At 36.3% G+C, this 20,359-nt stretch overlaps 1 protein-coding gene across 9 annotated transcripts; it reads left to right on the plus strand.

The window, feature by feature from the left end:
• Nucleotides 1-229: 229 nt before the first annotated feature.
• On the plus strand, nt 230-20,149 carry LOC105217950 (mpv17-like protein 2). Of its 9 annotated transcripts, none has more exons than XM_054235708.1 (4): nt 230-503; nt 15,953-16,141; nt 16,299-16,506; nt 19,862-20,149. In XM_054235708.1, the coding sequence occupies exons 2-4, from the start codon at nt 15,990-15,992 to the stop codon at nt 20,075-20,077; spliced, it is 576 nt and encodes a 191-aa protein (XP_054091683.1). In that variant the 5' UTR covers nt 230-503; nt 15,953-15,989; the 3' UTR covers nt 20,078-20,149. The 9 variants fall into 9 exon arrangements, with proteins under 9 accessions (XP_054091683.1, XP_054091688.1, XP_054091679.1 ...); XM_054235713.1 differs by having other exon boundaries at nt 230-482; XM_054235704.1 differs by having other exon boundaries at nt 231-503; nt 15,877-16,141.
• The last annotated feature ends 210 nt before the right edge of the window (nt 20,150-20,359 follow it).

The following is a 20,359-nucleotide window of genomic DNA, read 5'->3' on the forward strand; positions in this document are numbered from 1 at the left end:
CAACTCATTGCATGGTGAATTTTAAATTCATTGCATTCACAAATGTCTTTGACACACTTCTCTACATAATTTATACACATATATAATACATAATATACCCTATATAATACGAATACAAGTATTAGAAAAACTATAATAGCCAAATTAATTAGCAAGAAATCCTTGTGTTCACTCAGAATGCCAAAATTTGGCGCTCGAGAGTTGCACGCTCAGTGCATTTGGCTTGCCATTGACATTGAATTTAGTATTTGGGAAATTCATTCAGTGCGAAATCTCAGTGCAGTGACTGAACGTGCATTTCGGGGACGGTGTACCCACTAAAATAAGCGAAATATTTGTGGAAAAGTGTGCAAATAAAATATATTAAAAATCAGTTTGCATCGGTGAAATGAATTTATCGCCCTTTATGCGATTGAAAAGTGATTGCTGAACTAATTTAATATCAAAAAACCCAGTGCAACTGTAACACCCGTTTAAATACGGTCAGTTTCTTTGACAGTTAAGTGCGTAACAACAATTGCGCTGGCTTTCATTGTTATCAATTTTTATTTTTTTTTTTATAAATTTGCGATGTTGCATGAACAAGCACTAATGACCTCTGACGCAAATTGTTGGCAATTAGATCTCAATCGTCATTGCAATCAAATTGCCGTTAATGATTTGTTGTTTGTCTTTTTTGTTTATTAGTCGCTGCTGCTCATTGTAGTTGCGTCGCTCCAATTAAGCCTCGATGATATTTGATGGATTGCGCACAAGTTCTTGTCATCACGCGTAATGTACATAAATCGAACAAACGAGCATATTGCTATTTATAGTATGCGATGTGATGATACGTATACGCCACCGCGCGCCGTCAATATTCGAAATTCTCTTTTTAAATGATTAATTATGCAAATGCTAATAAAATGGTTACGCTGATTACGTAAATAAGGCATTAGTGCGAGCTTTTTTGGCCGCAAAAGTGTGCTTGTGCGCGACCATCGTCTAATGGTTACGGGGTGTATTCAATATTTGCTACTACAAAGAAAAAATCATTTATTTTTATACTCTCGCAACAAAAGTTGCTAAAGAGAGTATTATAGTTCTGTTCACATTACGGTTGTTTGTAAGTCATAAAACTAAACGAGTTAGATATACATATATTAGGGTTATATATATCAAAATGATCAGGATGACGAGACGAGTTGAAATCCGGATGTCTGTAAGATACCTTAACGAAACTTGGAACACGTATTCCTTGGCACCCTGAGGAGGTTGAAATGGGCGAAATCGGACCATTGCCACGTCCACAAAATGGCGAAAACCAAAAACCAATAAAGTGTCATAACTAAGCCATAAATAAAGTTATAAAACTAAAATTTGGAATAAAGAATCGCACTAGGAAGGGGCATATTTGGACGTAATTTTTTTGGTGAAGTGGGCGTGGCCCCCAAATCGGTTATTTGTATATATCTCGCAAACCAATGAAGCTATATAAACCAAACTTTCTGCAGTCGGTCCTTTTACGTACCCTACCACACACCATGAAAATAGTTGAAATCGGATAATAACCACGCCCACCTCCCATACAAAGTTTAGGATGAAAATTACTAAAAATGGGTTAACTCGCTAACGGAAAACGTCAGAAACATTAATGTTAGAATTAGCAGAAGGAAGCTGCACTCCGATTTTTTACAAAATGGAAACGGGGCGTGGCATCGCCTACTTATGGGTCAAAAACCATATCTCAGGAACTACTCGACCGATTCGAATGAAATTAGGTATATAATATTTTCTTGACACCCTGATGACACGGGTGTAATATGGGCGAAACCGGTTCACAACCACGCCTACTTCCCATATAACTCAATTTTGAATTCTTCTGATTCGTTCACTTTATAATATATAAATTTACAAATAATTACACTTTAAAACTTTACACAAATATTGTATATCATCTGTGGCTTTACTCATGGAAAAATTGTCAAAATCGGACTATGACTTTTCAAGGCCTCTGATATCGAACATGAAGAACTCAGTGCCTAAGGGTAATTTTTCACCGAAAATATAGGTAAATCTCTCAGATATTTTAATGTAATTCATTCCCTCTGAATTTTTTTCTTATAACAGTTTGTCTCTGTACCAAAAATGGTTAAAATCGGGTCATAACTTTCCCCAGATCCCATATACCTAATTATAGGTAATATAAAATTAAGTGAGCGTATAGTCTTCGATATATTATATCTTGGTGATGAAAACGAGTGAAATCGGTTCAGGAATTACCTCAGTCCCCATATACTATATATGATGATTTTCTTTATTCTATTGAACTTTATGGCGAATTTATGGGTTAATTTGTATGTTATCTTAATAAAATTACATCAATAAATTGCAAGTGTATAAAATGTTCGGTTGCACCCGAACTTAGCCTTTCCTTACTTTTTTATTATAATTATATAACAAAAGCATTTCGGCCGCTAATTAATCACATCCTGCAGGGAAATCATGCTACTTCGGAGCGCCAAATTAAAATTTGTGCTAACCACAGGCAATATACATATATGGTAGTACATAACTGCTTATGTAAATGTTTGCATATAAAATGATTTTGAATAAATTGGCAATCACATTATAGGCAGGCCTGTGCGCACTATATTTTGCGGTACCGTCACATTCGCCAAACATTTAGAATTCTAACCAAAAAAGTCGTTTAATATTGCGCCCATCGTCTGACCAAAATCCACAGCCGCATCCCAATGACGCGCCAGAGCCCGATCGCATAAGCAATAATACATACATATGTACATATATATATGTGACTACAAATAAGTATGTATGTATGTATGTGTGTAGTGAATAAAATTCGATGCTAAGCAAAAAGTACATTTGAATGATTTATTCTAAAATTAAATCACGTGTCGTTGTGCATGATTTATTTCAATCAATTTAAATCAGAATAAATGGGCACCGTTCGCGCAGCTACCGCCCTCTCGACAGTCTGTGTGTTCCTCACCACCAGCCCGGTGCGCCCCTCCGTGCACAGAATGACAGAATGATTATGAGCGATTCGTTGACGGCCACGCCGGTTAGGCAGGGGCGAGATGTAATGATTTCGTGTGCTGACTTCGTTTTAACATTTGATGAGCGCCGCGAAAATTCCAATTATACATATGTGTGGAATTTGAATGCAAATTTAAGCGTTAACTCGCTACTAAGCAAATAAATTTACGCTTTGCCCACGGAATTTGTTGGGAATTCATTGATCCGAAATATTTGGGCGGGAAATATATTTGCTCGATTTTTGATTTGCAATTTAATTTCCGTTGCACATTGTATGTATATATTATATATAAATACAAATCAAGTATTATTCCAGCACATGAAAACCATTATTTAGTTATTAGTTTTCTTGAAATTGGCAGGCAGTTTGCATATATTTAGTCAAGCTTCCTTTTATGTATTATAATACACTCAAGTACATCGCATTATCAACCAAAAGATAAAAATGTGTACTCAGGATGTGATAAGAAACAGCGGTATTTCACTGTTATATTGTTTTGTCAATGAAAATAGTTGAAGTGTTTATGCCGATCTTTCATATTCTAGATATTTTATGAATGGCTTGTGATAACTGAAACGCAATACTCAAACAACTGTTTATTCAAATCGCAAGCTCACAATGAAATTGATTTTAGGTACATACAGAATTCAAAGACTATTGAAGAGTAAATAACCAGTAAACTGATACATTAATTTAATTTAGGTGCGCCACATAAATTTGTTCTTCAGTCGTTGGGGTACATTTAACTGAATTCATGTTTAAATATAGGTAGAGAGTAGAGTGGTAAAGAGTTGTGTTGTTTATATTATTATTCGTCCAAAAAATCAATAAACTACAAAGTGCTATATGTTAAGTTATGTTAGTAGCAAAACTCTATATATGCAGAAAGATCTCACTTGGACAGTATTGAACGCTGTGATACCAATAAACTCTAAATGGATCAATGGACCCTTATGATTCGGCAAAACGCTTGTAAGCTGTTATAAACTTCTTGAGTCGGCTAATATCAATTCGCCAATTCGCTAGATTCGCCGAAGGTGAGCCATCCAAGTTGTTCCACCTCAATCTGACAAAAGCTAGACATTGGAGGACGAAATGATTAGATTATTGCATCTGGCAGGATCCCCAGTCTCAACGCATGCGTGCCTATAGGAGAATGTCCAGTAAGAGCACCAATAATCGCACGGAGATGGACCTTGCTGAGAGAGAGAGAGAGAGTTCCAAGGAACTTTTACGCTTCATTGCGTGCCAAAACAACTTCCCAATTGCACAGCTACTGGTCTGTATGTCCAGCGCATGTGCGCAATTGAACCATGGACTGCCAACACGCTCACATTCCGACGTCAATGTTTCTAGGGTAGCCTTGCTTGACCTCTCCGCAGTAACCAACGAATCTGCGATGACCGGGTATCCACATAAAGTGATATAACTATATATTAAATTATGTTCCTCCGGTTAAGTTTATATCACATAAATCTCGATAGAAGAAGTCTCACAAAAAGTATGTAAGATATTCCAATTATCTGCAAATATTTCATTGTTTTTGAACCTTGTTAATTGCGAGAGTATAAAATCTACACCCGATGCCCTTGCTTACATATTATTAACTATCTTTTAATGTTGTTTGGCTTCAAATTTCCAAACAGGCGGCAACCTTCTGCCTACTTTTGTTTTAAATTCTCATTTTACACCGAGGAGTCCAAAAATATGTAAAAATGGTACAGTGAAGGCTATTACTGTCATTAAAGTTTATTGATTTTACTAAATTTAATATTTTTAAACACTTACTGATTTACGATTCAAAGAAAAACGGCACCTCTGGATTATATTTATGAACTTAATTACATATTCCACCATATCACATCTTTGCGTGTACATATATATATATATATATCTTAATATATAAAAAATCAGTGTCCGTGTGTATGTTCCGAATGAACTCAAGAACGAATCAACTGATATTCATGAAAGTTGCCATATACATGTAATTTGGTCCAACTTGGATGATAGGATAGTTATTATTCATGGTTTTCCATTGTATCGCCGCAGAAACGCTGATAATGGTGATCATACATATAAAATGAAAACTTCAAATTCTAACCAATTAGAAATTGACAATCAATGGGTGGTACCATACTCACCACTACTCTCCAAAACGTACAAGGCTCATTTTAATGTTGAGCTTTGCAGTTTTGTCAAATCCATCAAGTATATTTGCAAGTACGTTAATAAGGGCAGTGATTTGGCCGTATTTGGAGTACAAAATATAGCAGCACGCTGCATTAGCAGCAATGAAGCTATCTGGCGCATACTTAGCTTCCCCATACACCATAGAGAACCTGCTATCCAACATCTTGCAGTGCTTCTTGAAAATTGTTATCTTTCATTCTTACGAAACTACGGTCACAACATAAAATTGCATTAGCAGTTGCATCATCAGGCATAGCTGCTACTTTGTTGGATGGTGGGCGGACAGCACATTCTGCTTTCAAGCTACCATTAGGTATTCATTACAATCCTAATGCAATGTGTAATATCAAAAAAGAAGTGGAATGGCAGCAATGTTATGAAAGACTTCGATCATAATTTGGGATGAGTGTACTATGGCTCATAAGCATTCACTCTAAGCCTTAAATAGGAATATGCAGGATTTAAACAATAATGACAGACTTTTCTGGTGATTTCCGGTAAACGTTGTCAGTTATTCCTCGCTCTACTTTTACAGATGAAGTTAATGCATGTCTAAAACAATCAATTTTATGGAGAAATGTTGAAACATTCAGACTGACAAAAACGTGCGAGTACAACTCCAAAATGATCCAACAGCACAAGAATTTTCTAAACAATTATTGGATCTTGGAAACGATGAAATAGAATTTCATCAAGATACTTAACATATTAGATTGCCAGATAATTTCTGTACTGTTGTTCAAACTAAAAATGAACTGATTGAGAGTGTCTTCCCAGATATACTAAATAACTATTTAAATCATGACTGGTTTAGTAATCATGCAATTTTAGCAGCGAAAAATGTTGATGTTGATCTGATTAACTACCAGATATTACCAGGTGATTTAATGTTATTTAAGTCTATCTATGCTACTGTAGAAGAAAACGAGACAGTGAATTTCCCAATTGAATTTTTAAATTCTTTCGACATATCAGGAATGCCACCACACAATCTACGATTGAAACTAAACTCCCTCCTAAACTATGCAACGGCACACGTTTGGTGATCAAAAGAATTACTGGAAACGTTCATGAAGCAACTATGTATTTTGACAGGAAAGTTTAAAGAAAAAACTGAGATTTATTACGATTAAAAACATTTAGAGTATATATATCAAATAAAAATATTTAAAGTATTTATTAAATCTATACTAATATTATAAAGAGGAAAGGTTTGTTTTTTTGTTTGTTTGTCTCGTATAGGCCCCGAAACTACTGAACCGATTTGAAAAATTCTTTCACCGTTGGAAAGCTATACTATCCCTGAGTGACATAGGCTATATTTAGTTTAAAAAAAAAATAGGGTTCCTTACCAAAACTCCGATAATGTAAAAAAATGGCTAATTTTAGTCTTGACATATTCGTGGAAAGCCAGAAAAGGATTAGAAAGTGAGTAAATATGGAAAAATTGCGAGGAAGATAATAATAAGTGAATTTTATTCGAGTTGACAAGAAAAATATAAAAAGGGAAAACAAAAAAAAAAATATTTTGAAGGTTATCATTGTTGCTTTGTTAAAATATTTTTGTTATTGTTCAATTGTATAAGGTTGTGTCGATAGCCCAAAACAATTTGTAACAAATAAGGAAAGGCTAAATTCGGGTCCAACCGAACATTTTAGCGCTTAACGAAGATTTTCCAAATATTCCAGAAGTCGCTGGAGGTACTGCACAGGCCTTTAAAAGATCTTGATTGTCGATGAACGTTTTTAGTGGAGCCAGGATTCTGTTAGCAGGTGATTTACGCCAGACTCTTCCAATTATTCCTGGATCAACTGTTACTGACGGGCTAATCGCATGCCTAAAATCATTTAATTTGTGTCGACACATAAAGAATCGCCAATTAACAACTAACATATGAGTGTTTTTGCAACAATATCAAATTGCGATTGTAGAAGCAGTTGGCAGTTGACACCTCGATAGATTAATAGTATTTCCAACAGATTTCTGTCACTTCATTGATTCGAAAGTGAAATTTTCCTGACATGAAACCTCAATATGATAACCATAAATGGCTGATTGAATGACCTATATTGGTGGTAAAAAAGATTAATGCGACAATTTAGAATTTCGGTCCAAGAGAGTTGACACAGCTACAAACCAGGATGACGTAGTCAATTATCCCAAACTATTTAAAATTGCCTGTACTATCACCACTCACTTTGCAATTAAAAGTAGTGTGAGTTGTCATCATGCTGAGTAACATAAATCAACCTCGAGTAATCAATATCGTCGCCGAAGCCAAGATTGGACCAACTTAATTTAATTTATACCTTAGCCACAAAAATGTGTGGCCGGATCTGCTAGTATGTTATAAAAATGTTATGTTAATTTGTGTTAAATTTTGTCTTTCAAATCCTTCTCGAATCACTCAGCCACAGCAACCCGTGGCCGGGTCTGCTAGTATATTATACATATGTAGCTGTTGTTGAAGACAATACACAAACCGCTCAATTTGAAATAATCACACTACGAAATCTCTTGTGACTTCGGTGTATCTCGCCTTCGATATTTAGTTTTAGTCATTACTAATCAAACAGTGACACAGTTTTATAAATACGAAAACCAGATGACGATACCATTTTCGTAAACGAGTTAACTGGAAATGATGATAATAAATTCACTTACCGCTTAAACACTTAACCATAATAAAGAAATCTAAATTTATAGCCGACCGGTATTTAAAGCGATTTCACTTGGTCACATACATACATATGTATATCGGTGACTCACTTTATTTATGTATGTACGTAATGGTGACGCGAATACACTGTCATTTGAATTTATTATATTATTACCAATAAATATATTATGATTACTATTAGTTCTATCTTTATTGCAGCCTTATTTTTTTAAGACTCTTGTTTATTCCGCCGCTTGTCAGGATTTAAGACGCAGTTATTTTTCCCATTTTTCAAATGCTCCTATATTTGAGGATTTGTAGTCGCAAGGTTTAGCTCTAATCAATACAAATCAATACTAGTTCTAATATTGATATGGAAAACACTTAAAAATGGAAACTAGATAATTAAAGATTTTAAAAGCCATTAGAATTAGATTTAATTATTTGTGTTTTATTGAAAAGTAATAAATTAGATATGGTTTTACATTTCATAGATAGAGATTAGATTTAAAAATTTACTAATTTTCAAATAACTCTAGGTAGGCCTGGACTCCAAATCTGAAAAAGTTTTATAAGTGGGATAAGTGTGATATGTTTATGACTAGTTTTTTTCAATTTAGAGAAATCTATATTCTATATATATACATATCTGAATTCTGTAAACTTTCATATTATCTGACTAATTTGGCACTTGACTTCTAGGTATATATCGTTATTTAAGTATGATCGTAATGCAAAAACAACAAAAGAGGTCTAAGTAGGGTTTTGCCATTCTCTAGTGCTTTGCAAACTCGGCTCCTTTGTAGGAACAAAGAACTACATGTGCAAATAATGGCAACAATGCAAGCAACATGTGTGACTTGTTCAACTATTATCAGAACAAAAACTCAAAATTACTTTCGCTAACGTCAAGGTAGTCAGATTGTCTATTTCAGTCCGAGCCGTATATCACTTTGTTTTGTTTGTGCGAAATTTATTTAATTTTTTGCGCTTCCAACACAATTCTACCTTCATTTGCATAGCTGCAGACCTACCTGTATTTATAATGTGTCATACACATTACTTTTGTTTTCAGAGCGTTTCGCATTTCTTGTTCCTTTCATTGTTTGCTTTCATTTGCATTTCTTGAGAAACATTACAACCCTTATCTTTAAATTGCACACCCATTTGCTTTCTATTTTATCAGCGACAAGGCTTATGTCGTTTCCATATATTTCCCGTAATTTCTCTAATCTTAAGTCATTCTTCTAGAAAATAATAACACAAAACACAAACAAGAAATGGCTATGTTCGTATGTAAACGAAGATTATATACTCTCGCAATTTATTTATTTAATTTTATTATGATAACACACAATTTGATCCATATATTCGGCTTAAAGTCCACTAGAAAATTCATAAATATATTTTATGGAGGTATCCTGTACCGATTTCACTAATTTTCGCTGAAATTTTCGGTATAGAATTATACCTAGGTAATGGGGTCCTCATTTCCGGTATCTAGGGCTTTGTAAAGATATAGTCTAATTTCGGCAATTTTAGACACACGACGGAAGCCTCTAGGGTGGGGTATATGTGCAAAATTGTATTCCCTTATCATCCTTGGTTCTTAATTTATGTATTGCAAAATGAACTTAAGTTATATGGGAAGTTGGCGTGGTTATGAGCCGATTCGCCCATTTTTGAACTGTAACAACGGAACGTCCAACAAATATTATGATATAAATTTGGTTGAAATTAGTTGAGCAGTTTCTAAAACATGGAGTTTGACCCAAAAGTGGGCGAAGCCCCATTTCAAATGTTACTAATCTGTGTGCAGTTACTAATCTGTGTGTATCATCTTTTCTGTAAAACTTAATGGTTTCGTGGTTTTCGTTATTTCCTAGTAGTTTTAACATAACATTTGTATGGGGTGTGGACCTGGTTATTATTCTATACCTTCAATTTTATTGGTTTGATATATGGGTGATTCTACGATAAGAGGTAACTTGTGCGGCCATCAGCTTAAGGTACTTACTTTTTTTAAATAAATCAAATCATTTTAATGTAGTGTATTAAATAATATTACATTTTTTTTCTAGAATTCCTTACAAAGTCTAAAAGGTCTCTCCCCTGGCTTGTCCCGTTGCTACTTTTTATTTAACTTTGGGACACTACATACATTTTTTGTATAAGATGCTAAACCAAAACTAAGTTCAATCGGTAAAATAATTAAAATGAAGTATTGTTAAATAAAAAACAAAATTATTTTGTTTATTTCATATAATTTTTAAAATTAATTAATTTAATTTTTTTATGTATCTACCCTGCCAAATTTTGTTCCGCTTGTACGACATAAATTCAAAGACGATCGCATTGAAAAAAGTGCTCAAGGGATCATTTCAGCCTGAAGTTAACAATACTAATCGCGAAATCCGTTTGAGCACTGTGTTTTTTAGTTATTGCGTCCCGATCGTGAGGTGTACTGGTTTCGAAAACTGATTTTGTCTCTCCCCTGGCAATTCATATAACGTATACTATTAATTTATTTTATTTGCCTTTATTGTCCTAAATTACTGATACTGTGATAAGTAAAGTGAAATAAATAATTAACCCAAAAAATAATTCAGTCAATTAAAACAATTAAATTTTTCATGAAAACGTCTCTCCCCTGCCGTATTTCCCCTGGCAAAATAACTGCCAGGGGAGAGAGTTAGAGACCAGGGGAGATACTATTCATCATGACACCCGGACTGGAAGTCGTGAGCTGCTTGAGTTTTGATACTTTCTTGCGTGAACTTTTGAACATGACCCCTTCCCCACCTTCAGCCATTACCAACATCAAAAAAACCAAAAATATTAGCCTCGCAATCCAACGCAGAATCGCTCTTACCAACAGATGCTAGTTTGGACTGAGTGGGCATTTAAATGTTAAAGTCCTCTCTCGATGAACCAAAACCATACTCTACAAGTCCCTAATCATCACCGTTCTGCTTTATGGTGCAGAAGCATGGAACATCCGATGAGATGGCACTAGGAGTTTTCGAGAAAAAGGTTTTGGGGAAGATTTAGGGTCCTTTGAACATTGACATTGACGAATATTGCAGATGATGGAACGATGAGCTATACGACGACACTGACATATGTAGTTCAGCGAATAAAAAGACAGAGGCTACGTCATGTTGTTCGAATCACGAAAGCGCTTCAGCTTGGAAAGTGTTCGATGCAGTACCCGCTGGTGGAAGCAGAGGAACATTAAGCCCTCCATTTCGTAGGAAAAACCAGGTTAAAAGTGGCCTGGTTTCTATTGGTATTTCCAATTCGCGCCAAACAGCAAAAAGGAGAGATGACTAGCTCGTTCAAATAGATTCGCCTATAAACGCATAAGCGGGGCATACGCCAAATATATATACATATATGTATATAAATAAGATCAGGTTGGTCATACTCTCCCCATGCCAAATCTTCTTTTGAAAGGGCAGAGGATATATTACGTCTTTAAAAAGTCTGAAATGTTTTTGAAAGATCTTAAGACTTTATATTTAATATTTGTTTCGTTTATTTATGATAAGGAGTGAATTTATTGATTTGTTATTTTAATTTTATGGTTTATTCATCTAGGAAAGAGAGTACCTTTAATTTGTAATACTATTTTAAATTAATATTTTGCTTTTGGTAAAATAATTATCTACCATAAACTTTACGTCTCTCCCCTGGTCTAATAAAATATTTATTAAGTGACTTGCCCTTACGTGAGAAGATAAATAAAAGGGACAAAAATCATAAGATAGAGGTTTCATGAAAAAAATCCAAAGTTTTTCTTTGGCCGTTTTCTCTATGTAATTGAAACCTCTTATCGTAGAATCACCCATATATAAAAACATATTAGGGAAGGAGTCACACCCTCTTTTAAAAATTCTATTATGATCCTCTGGAATTTTTACTTCTTTCATAGCTTTATTAATGGCTTAGTTGTATATAGTATAGTAATTTCAGCATTTCGGTTAACACTATTTTGTGTTAAGGAATACCTGTACCAAGATATCTTAGGTTGTACTCAAGTTATCGACTTGAGATTATATGGGATTCAAATGTAGAGTATTTCCGAAACCAGTCTAACACCCTAGAAGAATTACTTCCATTTCTATAATAATTGGGTTCTAAGTTTTGTTGTGAGTACTCATATAATAGTGAGTTTTATTCATTCTTGGATCGAAAGATGTAAGAGTCTTTTTGAGTCATTGAACTAGTATGGAATATCAAATTACTCGTATAACTAGAAATGATTACGATTTCGATTACACTTTTGTATTAAGTTATTTTTGTTTGACCTATAGATATGCTTAGATCAAAAAATATTTGTTTGTTTTCTTTTGAACTGGTATGAGCCTCGTATATCTTGAACTAAATCTGACAATTGACGTCACTTTAGAGCCAGTCGGCTGACTAGTTGTGAATTAGTTTATTACTAGTAGATTTGGATGCTGGGTTCTTTAAATATTGTATACTTTACCTGAGGTTAAGGTGCAATGACTAACCATATTTGCTTCAACATTTATTTCAGTTCATTGTACGGCTGATTTCCCTGAACACTGTTTCGTTCCACTTTAACAATTGTTTAAATAGAGAAATAAAAAAAAATAAAAATTATAAATAAATGTAAATATGTATGTTACATGGAGTTAAAATGCGTTTTAGTTAAATTTGTCATTATTTCAACGCGACATTTTATTTCGTCAGGAGTACATGCATATTTGTCTAAATGGGTATAGAAATAGGTGGAACCTTGTCATGAACAATCGTCATTAGCAACCGTCTGTCTATCTTTCCGCCGCATTGCAGTGTGTATGTGTGCCTAACGGTATTCTGCCCATTGACATTTTCAATGCACGTCAAAGCTATTTGTCACATGCTATCAATGAACGTCAAAATCGATGGATAGCAGTGCCAAGAGCATAGGCAAGTGGATATAAATATATAAGTACATATGTACATATGTACATATGCAAGTATGCTCGTCTACAGAGACCGACATTGTCAGGCCGCCAATCTACTTTCCAACCTCAATTTCAACGTCATTGTATACCACAACTTTTCGCTGACGATTTTACTCTGCTGCGACAGCGGAAGGGGTATATGTATGTCATCGGAAAATGTGAAAAAGTATTAAAATTGTTGAAAACGGTCGAAACGTACTAAATCAACAATTACAAGAACACTTGCGATAAGCACGAAATGTAACGAAATTAATTTGTACACGCATACACATACACGCTCACATATAGTACATTAGATTTGATACGCATCGAACGTCTAGCCCGTTAGAGTCAAAATAAAGCGATAAACAGAGGGCAGAACTGACACACATGCCGCAAATGCCAATTGGCTTTTGGCTTGAGCATTCGGTTGTGCGCCGCAAATCACCCAAACGCAACAGCAGCGCGGACCTCAAATGAACTTCCGCAATTATTTACATTCCCATTATATTAGGTACAAATTTCGTGGCCGCCCCAGCCCCGGCCCATCCCTTTGGCTGTGTAATGTGTTGGCCGACATGTTGCAGCACTGCCGCGTGCATGGCCCGACCCTTCCAACACGCTGCCGTTCAATTATGTATCGTTGCGGTTGTTTTGCCTGATTATTCGCCGTTGGCTCTTAACTTCTCATCGCCATCTTCCGTGGCGGTTGCTGTTCTCATACTTTGTTTCATTTAGTTGTTTTTTTTTTTGTTGTAGTCATTGCCACAAATTAGTTCGAACTGGCGGCGTCTCGGGCCGCACTGCACGGCATCACCGATTCGGCGGCGGCGGCAGAAAGCAGACGAGTGGCAGCTGTTTGCACTCACTGCACAATGTTCGCACCCGCGGTTCTTACCTTAGTCAGACCGTTTGTATGTCGTTCGAATCGCCCTCGTGGGACTGACAAAAGTACCACATCGCACTCATTTCAATCTGCACACATACACACACGTACGATTGTTGGATTTTTGTTACTGTTGTTGCTTATTTATCGCCCTCTTTTATCACTGCCGTTTATTCAAGTTGCCTATCGCGTCATTGGCGACGGCTTCCTCACGTCTCTCCATCTGTTTGCTCAACTCAAGAGTTTAGGGCGCATACTTGTTGGCCGATTAGAGCCCGTTGGCTGTTGGCTGGCTGCAGGCAGTGCGCTGCATAAGGTGGACTACCGTACGCCGACATTTCAAGGGTCGCACTTTCCCCGCACCCACACTTTCGTAATCAGACATTCATCAATTGTAATCGCATAAATGTTGCATGTGGCACGGCACACTTTTCTCTCTTTTATTGTTTTTTAAATATAGCACAATATTTAATTGGTGAGCACCGACTGCATGCGATTTAACTATTCCCTCAGACAGGTTTGCACCAAACACAGTTTATTTTTAATTTTGTGGCAAAGTTTCAAGGGGGGAAGGGATACATTTTATATGCAGTTGAACAGTTGACGCTAGATTGGCATTGGCCTTCTTTTATTATACAATATTAAAAATATTCTAATAGTATACAAGTCGAAGGCAATCACGATTTAGAATAGATTGATTCAAAAAGAAATGAAATCTTGGTGAATTGCGAGAGCCAACTTTCCTTGAAAATTAGAAATGTTGCAGATGGGTTCGAAAATGAAAAAGGTTTATTGATTTTATGTGTTTCGGAGGAAGATAATTTTTGATAACCTCTGCTCAGCGCCACTTTTTTTTACTTTCGCAACAAAAGTTGCTAAGAGAGTATTATAGTTTTGTTCACATAACGGTTGGTTAGTCGCCCTCCCCCTACTAAGTTTTTTGTACATATCTCGCAAACTACTAAAGCTATATCAAGGAAACTTTCTAGAGTCGTTTTTAGGTACTACCTTATACAGTCCAAAAATGGAGGAAATCGGATTATAACCACGCCCTCCTCCCATGCAAAGGTTATGTTGAAAATAACTAAAAATGGTACAGAAGTGCGCTCAAAATGGTATACAAAATTCTAAATGGTCGTGGTTCCGCCCACTTATAGGTCAAAAACCATACCTCCGAATCTACTCGACCAATTTCAATGAAATTCGGTTCATAATATCTTCCTAGCTTCCCAATGATATGTTGTCAAAATAGTCCAAATCGGTTCACAATCACGCCTACTTCCCATATACCAGAACTTTGAAGTCGATCTTAATCGTTTACTTTACAATATATTTATAAAGATAGTACTAGTGATTATATCGGAACAGAACTTTGCAAAAATACTGTATTTAAACAGTGGCATCGCCCTTCTAAAAATCGTCGAAATCGGTCCATAAGTTTTCAAGACCCTATGTATCGAATATTAGGACCTCGGTGCTGCTAACAAATTTTTTACAGAAATTATATGTAAGTCTCTCAGATATTTAGAAGAAACTCAGAGGGAATATGTTTTTTCTAATAATATGTCTCCGTGCCAACAATGAGTGAACAGTGAGTTTTCAAACATTCAATGGACTTTATACCATATATATGCCGAATATGTGGGTCAAATTGTTTGTAAAATTAATAAATTTAAATAAATAAATTGCGAGAGTATAAAATGTTCGGTGACACCCGAACTTAGCTCTTCCTTACTTGTTGTATATGACAAAAGATGTAAGCTGAAATTATTCCTCTCGACAGGATCATTAAAAGAACGCGACAGCTTTTTAAGCAATTCTTCGGGAATCGTAATTTATAAAAGATTCTAAGAAATAGGAACAGCCAAACAAGCAATTAATATATTGTAAGAGAGACCTAAACGCTTAAACATTAAAAGCTTTGTTGTTTTTTATGTGAATATCAAAATTTCTCTTTGAGTGGCGGGGTGTATAGTCATAATGCAAACTTAAAAATTTTCCAATAATTCCAAGAAGCTTCGCTACATTCAAACTGCTGTCGTCATTTTATTTCAACGATGGTATTGTTTATGAAACACATTTTCAAAATTTTCCATTTCGCAAGACTTAAGAAGTAATTTGGAACAATTATTATATACTCCATAGTTTTTCTTTAAGTTGTTTAATAGCGTCAGTTTTATATGAATTTGATAACACATACATAGAAACTACAACATAGCAGACATCACAGATAATTGTCCCTCCAAGAATCCAAGAAAATGTTTCGGCAATTCTTAGAATTCACCAACCGGTACAGGATTGTGCGCGGTATGCTTTCGTACGGAACACTATGGCCTTGCGGTTGTCTTATCGAACAGACTCTAATTGAAAAACGGTCATATCGAAATTACGATTGGATGAAGTGTCTCAAGTAAGTAGATGCATAGTACAAATGTAAGTATGTATGTATGTACATATACCATATTGAGTGCATGAATTGATGTCGCCGCAGACATTACGCTAAACAAAGATGTGACTATCAAATCATTATGATCGCTCACACACTCTCAACATTTGTTTTCCAACAGGTTCAGTTTATTCGGCGGCCTTTTTATGGGACCTACAATTTATATGTGGATACGCCTGGCCGGCGTCATGTGGCCCCGCACGGACATTAAGTCATCACTTTGCAAAGCCATTACCGAGCAGGCGGCCTATGATCCGTTTGCGATAAGCACGTTCCTCTTTGTTATGAGCCTTTTGGATGGCCGCACATACGAACAGGCCAAGCGGGAGGTAAGAATCGAAAAACACATAGATACACTTTATAGACACGACATACACACTTAAGACAGACCAAGTGGCGTTCACTGTCTACTTGGCGGGTATAAGGCCAAACGAACATACAGGTAGAAGGCAGTTCTACAAGTGCCGAGTTTCTTCTGACTCTTAAGTGTTGAGACACGTACATATGTATGTTTCTTGTAGTCTCATTTAAGTGACTTAAGTTTTGTTTTTTTTTCTTCTTGTATGGATTTGTTGCTGTCTTTTTCGAGTAATATCATACTGTATGCGTCCATTCGAAAGTTCGTTCGGTTTGGTATTTGCCTTGTAAAGCAATGACGAGCATTTGACACCTCGCCGCATCTCCTTTGCTGTCAATGATCAAAACACTCATTGTCTCCGCTGATTCTTAATTCATAATGTTACCAAAGCACTTGGGTAGGAGGTCGATCGGTCGTGTTCGATCGACAAATGTGCCCATTTACAGGTATACAAGTTGTTGCAATCCAAGCCAAGACAAGTCGAAGCATCATTTTTATTTGGTTAACTGCGCCGGATTGATAATGAACTGACGAATTAGGTTGACATTTTCAGTCTAAACTTTGAAGGCATACATATAGTTAGCATTTATACGCATTCCTTAAGCAACATGTTTGATTAACCTTTCACACAAGCATCAATAAAGAACGTATGTAAGTACATTAATTTTTTGCGATTCCTATTATTTATATACCTATGTATATTTGTATCCTTACCGCGTGGACATCAAGTGGAGAATGACATGTTCAAACTCCATGTGGGTCCGATGATCTCACTCACACCCGCTGCCGAAGTGTTAGTCGAAAATCACGTCAGTCATACAGTAGTAAACTGCAAGAACACGGTGGAGCTCCAATCTGTTTCCATTCTACTGACAGCTCATCAATTTTACAATTTGCTCCGTTTTCGCTGTGGCCATGCATCCATACTAATATTAACATTAAGTAGATAATTGTTTTTACAGCGGCCATATAAAGGAGCGCAAATTCGGTGTGGGGTTCGTGGTGGGAGAGAGACTCCGTCGTCGAGTCCTGGCATTCACTCCGGTGGATGAACGTCTAGCCACAATCCGCATCAAAGCGAGGTTCTTCAATATATCGCTGATTTGCGCCCACGCCCCGACGGAAGAGAAGGACGAAGTGATCAAAGATACCTTCTATGAGCGCCTAGAACGTGCCTATGAGCGCTGCCCCCGCCACGATGTCAAAATCGTGCTTGGCGATTTCAACGCTAGGGTGGGTAAAGAAGGTGTCTTTGGCACAACAGTCGGAAAATTCAGCCTCCATGACGAAACATCACCAAACGGTCTGAGGCTGATCGACTTCGCCGGGGCCCGAAATATGGTCGTCTGTAGTACTAGATTCCAGCATAAGAAAATCCATCAAGCTACTTGGCTGTCCCCGGATCGAATCACTCGCAACCAGATCGATCATGTTGTGATAGATGGACGACATGTCTCCAGTGTCAGCCTGGAAATCCAACGCAGAATCACTCTTGCCAACAGGTGCTACTATGGACTAAGTAGGCAATTGAAAAGTAAAGTCCTCTCTCGACGAACAAAAACCAAACTCTACAAGTCTCTCATCATTCCCGTCCTACTTTACGGTGCAGAAGCGTGGACGATGTCAACATCAGATGAGACGGCACTAGGAGTTTTCGAGAGAAAGGTTTTGCGGAAGATTTATGGTCCCTTAAGAATTGGCAACGGCGAATACCGCAGACGATGGAACGATGAGCTGTATGTGTTATTCGACGACATAGACATAGTCCAGCGAATAAAAGAACAGCGGCTACGCTGGCTAGGACATGTTGTTCGAATGGATGAAGGTGCTCCAGCTCTGAAAGTATTCGATGCAGTACCCGCTGGTGGAAGCAGAGGAAGAGGGAGACCTCCACTCCGATGGAAGGACCAGGTGGAGAGGGACCTGGCTTCGCTTGGAATAACCAATTGGCGCCAAACTGCCAGAAGGAGAGATGCGTGGCGCGCTGTTTTGGACTCGGCTATAACCGCGTAAGCGGTGTCTACGCCAGTAAAGAAGAAGAAGAAGATAATTGTCTTTAATAGTTAAGCCAGGCATTCCTTAATTATACTCTAGATCTTTCAAGTGGTTATATAACTGACATTGTATTTGCTTTTCTCATTTCCGAGTTATGGTTTGATGAATCAAAAATTCATTTGCCTTCATACGGAAATATTAGCTCGGTTTCACCACCTATCTCGAAGAAAAGCAGTATGTTCTACAAAATGCTCCCGTTAGTATTATACTCGTATTTTCCAACCAGCCTTTTCTTAAATATCATCGGTCAGATTAAAAGTAATTTTCTATAATGTAAAATGTTCGGAGTTGCCATTATCCAGAGTACATCCCTGTCTAAATAAATGATAATTTAAAGTTTCATAAGCGATCACGAACATTGTTTTTATTTCAGCCTATTAAAAAAAAGAGTCGTAAAACAAGTAAGGAAGCCCGAGTTGGGGTAAAACCGAGCATTGCTACGGTATAAGCGTGGAAACATTTACAGGTATTGATAAAACTTTTTTTTTTAATTTGTGCCTAATTTTTTGGGGATAATTCTCTCAGATATTCTTCAGAGATTAATAGGACATCTAAGCCTGATAATAATATGCCTCTGTGTCGAAAATTTGAAAAAAAAAACTGGTAAAAATTTACTCTAGCCCCCCACACAGCTAATGCACTGATGTTTAAATAGTCAGTGGGCTTTGTACCATATATATATTATATTTATATATAACAAATTTACGTGGAGATATAATTTTGGATATAATATAACTTGGTTCATGAATCGGTCTAAGAATTACTCTAGTATACATATGTATAACATTATATATAACAGTATTTTCGTTGTTCTGGTGGACTTAATGTCAACTATAATGATCAAATTGATATCTTAATAAAACAACTATATAAACTAGATTCTTTAGCATAGACCTTTCTCTTGCCCCAATATAGTGATGAAATCAGTCTTGTCCTCGACTTAGTCCCCATACCCCTATATTTATTATGAAGTTTAGCCAATACCTGAAAATCTTCCCAAGCCTTTGAGCATTGCAAATTGCGAGAGCATAAAGATTCGATTACACCCGAACTTTGTACTTTCTCATGCTTATATATACATATTTAGCTCTATACCTTACCCGTTCAGTTTTATAAGCAACCGTTATGTAAACCAAGCTATTATACTCTATATCCAACATCTTGCCAGAGTATATTAACGATACTAACCAAACACACCTTTATTTTAATTCAGTTCCTGCCACCTTTTTGCGATGAAATTTCTAATGGATTGTGTATCCCACTCGTTGCAGGTGAGTGACAAATTCTTCGAAGCATATCGAGTGGGCGTAATTTATTGGCCCTGTGTGCAAACAGTGAACTTCGCCTTAGTGCCGCCTCGGAACCAGGTTGTCTTCACGTCTTTCTTTAGCATGTGCTGGACGACATTTTTGACATATGTGAAGTATTTGCAGGGACAAGCTATCGATTTTGAACATGTCGATATTCACATTCATTTCACCCATTAGCTCTGAAAATAAATTTTAATTGTAGTTGTGAATATACTTAGAATAAAATAAAGTTGAAATATTTATTAAACAGTTGTGGTGTTTTTTTTCGAAAACAAATTCCATTCCCCTAGCAAATGTCGAGTTAAACAATTCTTTAGACTGAAGGGGGAACGAACTCCTTTCTTATATATCGTACATTACTTATACATTATTTATCCACAACCCCAAAAAGAAACCTTGAACGTTTCATAAATTTTTATCACTTTGAGTCAACAGCAACACGATATCCTCATTGCGTCT

The sequence above is a fragment of the Zeugodacus cucurbitae genome, chromosome 2, assembly GCF_028554725.1.
Source record: "Zeugodacus cucurbitae isolate PBARC_wt_2022May chromosome 2, idZeuCucr1.2, whole genome shotgun sequence".
NCBI lineage: Eukaryota > Metazoa > Arthropoda > Insecta > Diptera > Tephritidae > Zeugodacus > Zeugodacus cucurbitae.

Bases quoted from the DNA above. Each gene is read 5' to 3' on its own strand.
- LOC105217950 (XM_054235708.1), top strand. From the start codon at position 15,990: ATGTTTCGGCAATTCTTAGAATTCACCAACCGGTACAGGATTGTGCGC. The intron at 16,142-16,298 runs GTAAGTAGATGC...GTTTTCCAACAG, and splicing joins GATTGGATGAAGTGTCTCAA to GTTCAGTTTATTCGGCGGCC. The intron at 16,507-19,861 runs GTAAGAATCGAA...CACTCGTTGCAG, and splicing joins ACGAACAGGCCAAGCGGGAG to GTGAGTGACAAATTCTTCGA.